The sequence below is a fragment of the Chelonia mydas genome, chromosome 1, assembly GCF_015237465.2.
Source record: "Chelonia mydas isolate rCheMyd1 chromosome 1, rCheMyd1.pri.v2, whole genome shotgun sequence".
NCBI lineage: Eukaryota > Metazoa > Chordata > Testudines > Cheloniidae > Chelonia > Chelonia mydas.
Window position 1 is genome coordinate 10,759,048 of NC_057849.1, and position 12,676 is coordinate 10,771,723.

Here is a 12,676-nt window from a genome sequence, read left to right on the forward strand (position 1 = left end):
AGGCTAGGGTTTCTATGCACACCAGGGCAAACCATACCAGCCAAACAGAGAAGATTTTGGTTTTACCTCACTGACTAACCACAAGTCACACAAGCAATTCCCTTAGACACTCCAGTTTCCCAGTATCACCACCAGTGCCACTCGTTATAGGGACAAATGATTATGAAAACCAATACTCCAGTAAAAGAAAAAAGGTTCTCTCAATCCCAAAGGACCAAGCCCCAGACCCAGGTCAATATACAAATCAGATCTTACCCACAAATCTCACTGTTGCCAATCCTTTAGAATCTAAAATCTAAAGGTTTATTCATAAAAGGAAAAAGATATAGATGAAAGCTAGAATTGGTTAAATGGAATTAATTGCATACAGTAATGGCAAATTTCTTGGCTCAGGCTTGCAGCAGTGATAGAATAAACTGCAGATTCCAATCAAGTCTCTGGAGTACATCCACAGCTGGGATGGGTATTTCAGTCCTTGGTTCAAAGCTTCAGTGGAGCAAAGTTCCTCCAGAGGTATGAGGCAGGACTGAAGACAAGATGGAGGAGCTGCAGCAGCTTTTTATATTCTCATGCCATGTGGTCTTTCTTTCTTTGTTCCAAAGACAGCTGTCCATCACATGGCATGGAAAAACCTCAGAGTTCTGTCCAAAGGCATGTCCCTGCATACCTTGCTGAGTCACAAGGCGTGTCTGCCTTCTCTCAACGGGTCAGTTGTATAGCTGATGGTCCTTAATGGGCCATCAAACAGACTAGGCAGAGCTGACACCAGCTTGTCTGGGGTGTCACCAAGAAGAATAGCGTAAGTTTGAAATACAGACAGTATAGAGCCAATATTCATAACTTTAACTACAAAAATGATACACACATATAGACAGCATAATCATACCCAGCAAACCATAACCTTGTCTTTCACACCTTATTCAACTCTCTTTATACAAGATTTCGTGCCACTACAGGACTTTGGTTGCAACAATGATCTATATGGTCCCAGCTTATGTCAATAACGTCACACCCCCTCAAAGAATCCTAGTAGATTGGTGAGGCATGATTTTCCTTTACTAAAACCATGTTGAGTCTTCCTCAAGAAATTATGAAATCACCTATATGCCTGACACTATTGTTCTTTATTGTAGTTTCAACCAGTTTGCCCGGTACCGAAGTCAGGGTTACAGGCCCGTAATTGCCAGTATCACCTCTGGAGCCCTCTTTAAAAATTGGCATCACATTAGTTATCCTCCAGTCATCTGGTATAGAAGCTGATTTAAATGATAGGTTACAGACTAAAGTTAGTAGTTCTGCAATTTCACATTTGAGTTCTTTCAGAATTCTTGGGTGAATACCATCTGGTCCTGGTGATTTATTGCTGTTTAATTTATCAATTTGTTCCAAAACCTCCTCTAATTTCGGATGTTCTAAACCTATTGCTAATGTCTATGTGTGGTTTAATCGAATAAATTGTAGTTTTAGATAAGAGCACGCTTACTTGTATCAATTTTCATCAGCCAGATGCACTGTGTTCCTATTGACCTATTCCTGGCACCGCCTGGTGTGAAATAGTTAAGTTACCACTGCTTTTGGTTCTGAAAACTCTGGGTAAGACTGCAGGGATCAGTTCTGGGTCTGGTTCTGTTCAATCTCTTCATCAATATTTAGATAATGGCATAAAGAGTACACTTATAAAGTTTGCAGACGATACCAAGACTGGAGGGGTTACAAGTGCTGTGGAGGATAGGATTAAAATTCAAAATGATCTGGACAAACTGGAGAAATGGTCAGAAGGAAATAGGATGAAATTTTCAATAAGGACAAATGCAAAGTACTCCATTTAGGAAGGAACAATGAGTTGTACACTCACAAAATGGGAAATGACTGCAGAAAGTGTGGGCCCCTTACTGAATGAGGGAGGCAACCTAGTGACAGAGGATGTGGAAAAAGCTAATGTACTCAATACTTTTTTGCCTCTGTCTTCACGAACAAGGTCAGCACCCAGACTACTGCACTGGGCAGCACAGCATGGGGAGGAGGTGACCAGCCCTCTGTGGAGAAAGAAGTGGTTCGGGACTATTTAGAAAAGCTGGACGAGCACAAGTCCATGGGGCCGGCTGCGCTGCATCCAAGAGTGCTAAAGGAGATGGCGGATGTGATTGCACAGCCATTGGCTATTATCTTTGAAAACTCATGGCGATCGGGGGAGGTCCCGGATGACTGGAAAAAGGCTAATGTAGTGCCCATCTTTAAAAAAGGGAAGAAGTAGGATGCGGGGAACTACCGGCCAGTCAGTCTCACCTCAGTCCCTGGAAAAATCATGGAGCTGGTCCTCAAGGAATCAATTTTGAAGCACTTAGAGGAGAGGAAAGTGATCAGGAACAGTCAGCATGGATTTACCAAGGGCAAGTCATGCCTGACTAATCTAATTGCCTTCTGTGACGAGATAACTGGCTCTGTGGATGAGGGGAAAGCAGTGGATGTGTTGTTCCTTTACTTTACCAAAGCTTTTGACATGATCTCCCACAGATTTCTTGCCAGCAAGTTAAAGAAGTATGGGCTGGATGAATGGACTATAAGGTGGATAGAAAGCTGGCTAGATTGTCGGGCTCAACGGGTAGTGATCAATGGCTCCATGTCTAGTTGGCAGCCGGTATCAAGTGGAGTTCCCCAAGGGTCGGTTCTGGGGCCGGTTTTGTTCAATATCTTCGTCAATGAACTGGAGGATGGCGTGGATTGCACCCTCAGCAAGTTTACAGGGAGGAGAGGTAGATATGCTGGAGGGAAGGGATAGGATACAGAGGGCCCTAGACAAATTAGAGGATTGGGCCAAAAGAAATCTGATGAGGTTCAACAAGGACAAGTGCAGAGTCCTGCACTTAAGACAGAAGAATCCCATGCACCACTACAGACTAGGGACCGAATGGCTAGGCAGCAGTTCTGCAGAAAAGGACCTAGGGGTTACAGTGGATGAGAAGCTGGATATGAGTCAACAGTGTGCCCATGTTGCCAAGAAGGACAATGGCATTTTGGGATGTATAAGTAGGGGCACTGCCAGCAGATCGAGGGATGTGATCGTTCCCCTCTATTCGACATTGGTGAGGCCTCATCTGGAGTACTGTGTCCAGTTTTGGGCCCCACACTATAAGAAGGATGTAGAAAAATTGGAAAGCATCCAGCGGAGGGCAACAAAAATGATTAGGGGACTGGAACACATGACTTCTGAGGAAAGGCTGAGGGAACTGGGATTGTTTAGTCTGCGGAAGAGAAGAATTAGGAGGGATTTGATAGCTGTTTTCAACTACCTGAAAGGGGGTTCCAAAGAGGATGGATCTAGACTGTTCTCAGTGGTAGCAGATGACAGAACGAGGAATAATGGTCTCAAGTTGCAGTGGGGGAAGTTTAGGTTGGATACTAGGAAAAACTTTTTCACTAGGAGGGTGGTGAAGCACTGGAATGGGTTACCTAGGGAGGTGGTGGAATCTCCTTCCTTAGAAGATTTTAAGGTCAGGCTTGACAAAGCCCTGGCTGGGATGATTTAGTTGGGGATTGGTCCTGCTTTGAGCAGGGGGTTGGACTAGATGACCTCCTGAGGTCCCTTCCAACACTGATATTCTATGATTCTATGAGTTCAGGGGACTGGACTAGATGACCTCTCGAGGTCCTATCATGTCCTTTGATTCTGTCATTCTCCAGAATACTATTTTCTTGGCACCAACACTGAATTTGAGAAGAATTGCATGAAGCTAACTGACAGTGCTGGGTAAGTGCTACTATAAAAATATAATCATTTTCCTTTACTAATGGGTTTCTTTAGAGCAGTGGTTCTTTATGTTTTTCCAGTGGGAAACCAAAACTACCTGCAGTTGCTTGCTGTAACCCACCAAATCCCACAATCCTTCATGCAGAAAAGGACTGAAGTCCCAGTGGGAAGTTCCTTTTTAGGTCCTAAAGCTGTGTGAAGGCTGAGTGTGGTGGCTGGTTGGTCAGCATTCCTGGCTGGCCTGAGGGTCCCCAACCAGGACCTCTGCCTTGTCCTGTCACATAAGCCCCCTCATTTTGGGGTTTCAGTCAGCCTCTGTTGGGGAGGGAGGGTCTTTTTTCCACAGCTGCTGGAGTTCTCCAAACCATCTCCAGTCCTGTCCAAATATTACTGGGTAGACCAGGGTGGTCACTAAGCCGACTCTGCAAGTCTCAATATGGCCCTCAACTTCCACTTTTTTCATGGCATAGGGCAGCACATCCCTATGGGTACAGTGGATGTCGATATGGGCCCCCCACCATGTCAGGGGACTCCAGCAGGCTAGTCCACACGATGGTCTGTCTACACCTGAAGTCCACCAAGCCCATTACTTTGGTGCCATTGATCCATACTGGTAGCAACATCTTAGTTGGGTCCTCTTTCAGGTGCCTGCTGATGATGCCTCCCCTTAACTGCAGTTCACAAAGGGGCACTCCTACCTGAACTGCCCCGGTCATCCACACTCGAAGCACTTGCCCTTTGAGGTTGCTTTTGGCTGGTCCACCCCTGGTGCCGTGGGTCCTCCTGATAGGGCATATCCCCCTTTTCAGGAGCACAAGCCTCCTCTCCATTCCACCTCTGCAGTTCGGTCTCTCCCTGCAGCCAGGGCCATCTCCTAGGATGATGACCAAATTAGCTGTTCTCAACCTTCCCCCTGAACCCGGCCCCTGCTAGGGATCAGAATCTTGCTTCCAGGGGCACTTCCCTTACTGTCAGTAAGGTTGTCCTCTCAGCACACTTGTAGCTCTCCATTAGGGTCATGGCCTCTGAGAGGGTCCATGGCGGATAGCGCTTCACCCACTCCTTCGTCACGACTGGGAGAATATGGGTGAACTATTCTTACACAATAATTTCCACCACTCTGGTCTGTTTTCTGGATCTAACCGGTGCCAACACTGGTCTTTCAGACATCTGGCCACCACATGGGGCCAGGTATCTCTCTTTGTGAAATCTCTTGTGGAAAAACTTGGGATTGGTATCTAGGCAGTCTAGTATGGCTGCTTTTACCTTTGTGTAGTCTAATGCTTCAGTGGGGTCCAAGCTCCAATAGGCTTCTTGCACACGGCTGGTCAAGTATGGGGCTAACAACGTGGTCCAATGTTCTGGTGGCCAACCATTCAAAGGTGATCAGGAAAGCTTTGGGGTCATCTCCAGGGCCCATTTTCATAAGCCAGATGGGCATCTCAGAGAGGAGAGCATCTACTACAGGCCAAGGAACTGTGATGTTGAATGCCCCCTGGAGCTGTAATAACATCGCCACCTGCTGGATCAAGTGTTCTTGTTGTGCCTGGTTCTGGACCGCCAGCTAGCAAATTAGCTGTTGTTGCTCGGCAGCAATCTGTTGCAGTATCTGCCATTGCTGTTACGGGTTCTCCAAAATTCATTTCTGCAAATTTTCTGTATCTGTGGCCTCTTTAGGATCATTCAATCAGTGGTCCAATGGTCCTTTTGTAGCCCAAGGTCCAGTGTGCTTCAACAGCAGCCCTGGGAACTACAAGTTGTGGACTAGAAACTGTGGCATGTTGGGAGAAATTCCTGGTTCCTGCCAGGATGTACCCTCTCTCCCCCCAGCAGGAGGTCTCAGCACTGACTGAGCTGGGATCACACAGCAGGCAAGCAGAGAGGAAGCTGCTGGACTGTAATCCTGTTCTATGTTCTTTACAGGTAGGACCAAAAAGGGCTTGAATAGCACTCTGAGAGGAGTTTAAATGACACAAAAGGAGAACATGGGCTTGTTTGTTTTGGGGTTTAGTTATTGTGAGAGTTAGAACATGTTTGTAAGGGGGGTTGTGTTGTACAATGTACCCTCTGCTCTCTCAGCAGGAGGTCTTAGCACTGACTGAGCTAGGAGCCTGAAGCAGGCAAGCAGAGAGGAGGCTGCTGGATTGTAGTCCTGTTCTATGTTCTTTACAGAATAAACCTTGTTCCTGGTAGTTTGTCTGAGTGGGTCTAGTCTGAGGTGAACATAGACTGACACACAACGGAGAGCACATAGAGGAGCCTCAGGCTCAGTTTCCCAAAGTTATGTAAAAAGTCGCAAGGCAGGCTTCTCCTATCTTGAACAACCTCATACTGGACCAGTGAACAGGAGGGGGAGTTATACCTTTCACAGGACTCAGGTGTTGCCCATACTCTCCACCATGTATCTGAGACGGTGGCCTTGGGTCCAGTCCCAGCAGCATCACCTGATGGCAGTTCTCTGGGTTATGTCACCCAGCAGCAAGCATCAATGGCTGGGAGTAAGGGAATCCGGGCCCTCCCTGCTCTACTTGGTTCCAATCCAGGGCCCAATGAAGCAGTAAATCCAAAATGAGCAGCCTAGGGGACGGGCACCTTTATGCCTGATCCCTGGACAACTTCCTACGCTGGCTTCTGTTCCTCTGTTGGCGCTGCTGATTTGCCTCTGAGTTTCTTCTGGAGTTCTCCTGTCCATACTCCAAAAGGTCTTCCTCTCGCAGTCACAGCTCATTGTTGCTGATCTCTGTAATTGAAAGGCCTGTGGTGGCTTGGCATGGAGGACTGGGTCCAGCTGTATGGAGCACCTGTGGCTTCTCGACCGGAGCCTGCAACACACAACTGTTCTCTTGCTCCATCTGCCCAGACTGAACGAAACTGCTCCCTTTTGAGCTCAGTGTCAACTGTGAGCATGCCCAGTAGGGGCAGTTGGGTGGGACTTTCTGGGCCTAGAGCTGTTCCTTAACCCTTACTTCTCCAGTGTGGGGTTCACAGACCCCATCACAGTACCCCACTGAGGTCCAAACTGTGGTCTTCCAGGGGAGTGAGGAGACTTAGGTGTCGGTAGGAGAAGGCATAACATAACATTTTATCTATTACCAGGGGGTTTAGCCCAGGAGCTTGAATATACCAGGAGGAGTTCTTTCAGCTAGTGTCTAGCCACATGTCTCACAGATCATAACCTTTTCCTTGGTTTCAAATCTTCTGTCTTTCCCAGGGACTGTTTAGTGGATGGTTGAGGATCTGGGTCCAAGCAGGGTCTGGTGTAGACCCAGTCTTTTATGAAGGAGGGATCCCCCTGAGATGTAATGTAGCGTCTGTCCATCGTGGGTTATCTCCACATGTAGGGGAGACAGGCATTGGAGAACCGAGGCCTAAATTCACCAACCTGCTCCCAGTGCACTCTTCAGTTAGACCCAGGGGTCAAGATGCAAGGAGGAGGAAAAAGGTGTGACTGATCAACTACCCCACTATTCTCTCTTTCCCAGAGTGTCAGGCCTTCTCTAAGTGAAACAGGCAGGGTGGGGGAGAATGACCTTCTTCTGCCAGATGGCAGGAGGTGGAATACTGGAATTTATCTGACCCTGAAAAAATCAAAGTCAAAGCAGAATTGACAACATTTCTAGAAAGAAACCCACAAAGGGAAATAGAGCGGGGACTACCAACTGAGGCATTTAGGCACTCGTTGAATAGATTCCATGATTCTGACAAACTACTTCTTTCACAATCAATAGATAGGAATGCTTTTAGCTACCAGACTTATGGATGGTTAAACTCAGGGGGAACAGAATTAATTTGTTCCCCTGACTACAAAGTGAATTTCCAGCACAACTGAGGTCACTTCCAACAATGAGTTTGAAAAATGGGCCTAACATGCATAGCTTAGCATGTTCTACATCGCAGGTAGTGAATTATTTTTTGTCAAGGCACAAATTTCTTGGTCAAGGTATAATCAAGGTCCAGACTCCAGAGACAATAATTTAAAAAACAATAGTAATGAGTAAAAAAAAAAAGATTGTGGGGCCCACTGAAAAGCATATGGTAGTCCAGATTTGGCCCGCAGTCAAGCTATTGATTACCCCATTCTACATATTATCCATTTACTTTATGTGAGCCCATATAAAACACTTACATCTACTTCAAGTTGTCTCTCCATCTGAACCATAGATATTTGATGTTCTGTGCCTTTAGTGGCTTGATCTTCGATATCTTCATCAGTTACTCCACATCGATCAGGTGAATCTTCATCAGCTGCCATTCGATAAATAACATGTTGAAATGCAGAGGAAGATTTAACAGGTTCAATTTCATAGTTTAAATCGTAAATCATCAAATGGCCCCTGAGAATTGCAAAATTGAAGTGTGATTTAGAGACTTGGGAAAATTTAAAAACTGCAAAAATATTAGAACTGGTCAGGAATTTTCCATCTGAACTATTTTAGATGTATAATACAGGTTTTGCAGAACTTTTACTGCAATTTCCTCCCTTGCCTCCTGAAAGGAAAATGCTATTGAGGAAAAAACATTTCCAATTTACAATTGAATAGAAATGTTCTTGAAACACAGCCACCTTTGAGAGGCATAATTAAGAGCCCATTCAGTCATCACTGCACTACATACAGTTTTACAATCTATAAAATAAAATACAAAATTAAGATTAGAGACTTTTGATTCGAGCCCTACTGTAGTAATAGCAGATGACCCTTAACAACTGGTTAGCATAAAACAGGGGTAGGCAACCTTCGGAATGTTGGCAGGCCAAGAGACACTTTGTTTACATTGACCATCTGTAGGCACAGCCCCCCCCCCCCCCGCAGCTCTCAGTGGCCACAGTTTGCCATTCCCGGTCAATGGGAGAAGCGGCCATCATGTCCCTGCAGCCCACGCCGCTTCCCACAGCTCCCATTGTCTGGGAACGGTGAACCACAGCTGCTCGGAGCTACACCGGGCTGTGCCGTGTTGACCCCTGGCATAAAATCTGCATTAGGAAAAGGTAAAAGGCCACTAACCAGTTATTCTGTTATGTTAAATCTATCTTTCTGTTTCAGAAGAAAAAAATTAATAATGTTTGCAATCTAGCATACTGAGGAGTCTACATTACCAGAGTCCAGAGCAGGTGCTGAGAACCACAACAGATTCCGGGACATCCTCCACATATCCAGAGTAGTAGCAATCATCCTGCAAGGTCCAAAAGCATGTTTTTCTTTTCTATCATTAATTTTAGTCAAATAGAATAACAAATACTAGTTACACAAAATTAAATATACACAATACAAAGTCTAAATTTTTTTGCATCTGGTCTCAAAATGGGGTTCTAATATGAAAAAGGAGTGTATGAATGACACCTTTTCACTCAGCAGATCTGTTCTCCTGTGTACTCAGATCTACTGACTTTAGTGTCAAAACCAAGTTTTGCTACTTTTCACTCATGTCAACAGTGCAGAGATAATGCAGCTGAGACTGAGTGAGCTTCAAAGAGAGGTTCTCAAATATTACACCTGTCACACAATGAATTCCTAATACCTTACCATTCACGCTTCTGCTATCTTACTATCAACAGCTAGTTGAAGATGTAAGAACAAAAAAGGAGACCTACTGGAAATGACATGAATTTTTCTAATACAATTATGACCAGGAAAGGTGAAGGAAGAGGGATGAATCAGACTTAAATTAACACCCAAACTATATAACCATGCATCACCTGCTTCTTAGAATCATAGGGTTTGAGAGAGAGGTAAATCATAGAATCATACAAGATCAGGGTTGGAAGAGACCTCAGGAGGTCATCTAGTCCAACCCCCTGCTAAAAGCACGACCAACACCAACTAAAACATCCAGGGCCGGCTCCAGGCACCAGCTAAGGAAGCACGTGTCCGGGCAGCCCCTGTGAAGGGGCAACATTTCGGCCATTTTTGGGGCGGTGTTTCGGCCATTCTCCAGCCTCCTTTTTTTTTTCCCTTCGGCGGCATTCTGGGTGAGTCCTTTCCCCCCCCCGCCCCCTTCGGCACTCCGGGCAGCGTTTTTTTGCTTAGGGTGGCAAAAAAGCTCGACCCAGCCCTGAAAACATCCCAGCCGGGGCTTTGTGAAGCCAGGCCTTAAAAACCGCTATGGATGGAGATTCCACCACCTCCCTAGGTAACCCATTCCAGTGCTTCACCACCGTCCTAGTGAAATAGTTTTTCCTAATATCCAAATTAAACCACCCCCACTGCAACTTGAGACCATTGCTTCTTCTTCTGTCATCGGCCACCACTGAGAACAACCAAGCTTCATCCTCTTTGGAGACCCCTTCAGGTAGTAGAAGGCCCCCTTCACTCTTCTCTTCTGCAGACTAAATAAGCCCAGTTCCCTTAGCCTCTCCTCGTAAGTCGCAAAAAGAAAAGGAGTACTTGTGGCACCTTAGAGACTAACCAATTTATTTGAGCATAAGCTTTCGTGAGCTACAGCTCACTTCATCGGTGCATCCGATGAAGTGAGCTGTAGCTCACGAAAGCTTATGCTCAAATAAATTGGTTAGTCTCTAAGGTGCCACAAGTACTCCTTTTCTTTTTGCGAATACAGACTAACACGGCTGTTACTCTGAAACTCCTCGTAAGTCATGTCCCCAGCCCGTTAATCATTTTTGTTGCCCTCCACTGGACTCTCTCCAATTTGTCCACATCCTTTCTGTAGTGGGGCCCCCAAAACTGGACACAATACTCCTGGTGTGGCCTCACTAGTGCCAAATAGAGGGGAACAATCACTTCCCTCGATCTGTTGGCAATGCTCCTACTAAGGCAGCCCAATATGCCATTAGCCTTCTTGGCAACAAGGGCACACTGTTGACTCATATTCAGCTTCTCATCCACTGTAATACTCAGGTCCTTTTCTGTAGAACTGCCGCTTAGCCAGTCAGTTCCCAGCCTATAGCAGTACACAGGATTCTCCCGTCCTAAGTTCAGGACTCTGCACTTGTCCTTGTTGAACCTCATCAGATTTCTTTTGGCCCAATCCTCCAATTTGTCTAGGTCACTCTGTATCCTATACCTACCCTCCAGCATATCTACCTCTCCCCCCAGCTTAGTGTCATCCACGAACTTGCTGAGATTCCAATACATCCCATCATTCAGATCATTAGCGAAGATGTTGAACAAAACCGGCCCCAAGATCAACCCCTGGGGCACTCCGTTTGATACTGCCTGCCAACTAGATATTGAGCCATTGATCACTACCTGTTGCGCCCGATGATCTAGCCAGCTTTCTATCCACCTGATAGTCCATTCATCCTATCCATACTTTTTTAACTTGCTGGCAAGAATACTGTGGGAGACCGTAACAAAACCTTTGCTAAAGTCAAGATATATCACATCCACCACTTTCCCCATATCCACAGAGCCAGTTATCTCATCATAGAAGACAATCTGGTTGGTTAGGCATGACTTGCCCTTGGTGAATTCATGTTGACTGTTCCTGACCACCTTCCTCTCCTCCAAGTGCTTCAAACCTCTGCAAGAGGTGTAGGAAAGAGTTTATATGAAAATCTGACACCATCTGCAACAAGTTTCTGATTTATAAGGAGAGTTGGCAAGAAACGGAAGTGAAAATGTAGCCTTACTTGTGTATTTTCTTCCCAGGAGCCTCCATGTCCAGACAAGGAGCTGTTCCCCTACTGCCCACCAACTGGAGGCAGACCAATTCCAGAACAATATTATTTTTCACTTTAGAAGACAACTACATTAAAGTTAAGTACTATTTGATTCCAGTCATTTCCAACACAGCCTTAATAAGAGATTTGGGAATACTTCTTTAGAAAATAAAGCAATCTTCTCCTTCAAATTATTTAATTAATGACTGGATCCTCAAAGGGAGAGTCAGACTGTCAAACGTGGGGGATCCTAGAAAGAATACTCGCAAGCAAGGCTGAAGTTTCCTATTGTTTATTTATACTACAGGAGGGCCTAAATACCCAGAGCATGATCAGGGCCCCATTGTGCATATACTGTTGTAATACTTGGACAGAATAGACCTACTCCAGTATGTAAAGCACAGATCATATAAAACAGTAAGCATTACATTACATGCTATCAGTTTCCTTACCACACCAGGGCATTCTCTGGGATCATATCAGAGTCCCCTGGGTTGCCCAGAGTTCTTGGGGCCAATTGGGCTCAGAAAGGCAGGCAGGGGCCCCCTATACAATACGGCTCCAACACATCCTGTGATTTTCTTCTCTCCTGATCACAAAGCTTCCTCCTTGTCTGGCTCTCTCTGTTTTCGTGTGGCTCGCTAATGTAAACCCCCTTGGATTCCTTTAGTCTGTCTTTTTGCGTAACTTTCCACTGCTCTTCCCTTTCCTCTTCCCTTCAGGGGAGTCAGCTAAATTGATTTGTTAAAGATGCAGCTCACCCACTGTTCAGGGGTTTGCTCCTGAATTGAGTCATGAAGTTCTAAGCACCGTCCCATTGTATTTCTGCCTGATGTGTACCTGCTACAGGACCCATCAGCCATGACGGATCCACATGCATATAGGCACTCATGATGCAGCAGGTTTTCATAGTACAACTTCCCAACATGAACCAGAATTCGTAACTTGTACAGACGTACTCCCAATCCACCACATTTCTCCCTTATTGACAGGAATCAAGCAGGAATAGTTGACCAGGAAGTACTTTGGGAATGTTTTGGCACCCCACCTTTAGACAGCACATTTTCTGTTACTACTTATTAATTCAAACTTAATACATGCGTTCGGTCATTAAACAATTCCAATGACTATTCCAAAATACAATTTCATGCAAATATCATAGTTAGGCTCCTGCCTACATCATATAAACCTCCTCCTCATTATTGCAGGGAAGGGGAAACTCACTGCAGAGTTAGCAGTACCCATATATGCTCGTCACCCCAATATTTCTTTAGTGGTTGGGGTGATCCCAAGATTCATCCCTGTCCTGG

The 12,676-nt window shown here is 45.5% G+C and overlaps 1 protein-coding gene across 1 annotated transcript in view; it reads right to left on the minus strand.

Annotated features, from left to right (window-relative positions):
- Positions 1 to 12,676, minus strand: part of LOC114021338 (disintegrin and metalloproteinase domain-containing protein 20) — a 155,503-nt gene that overhangs the window by 120,660 nt on the left and 22,167 nt on the right. Inside the window, exons 5-6 of the mRNA XM_043527319.1 lie at positions 8,844 to 8,950; positions 7,875 to 8,082 (exon numbers count right to left, since the gene is read on the minus strand). Coding sequence (XP_043383254.1) covers positions 7,875 to 8,082; positions 8,844 to 8,950 — 315 coding nt within the window. The remainder of the gene's footprint in view (positions 1 to 7,874; positions 8,083 to 8,843; positions 8,951 to 12,676) is intronic.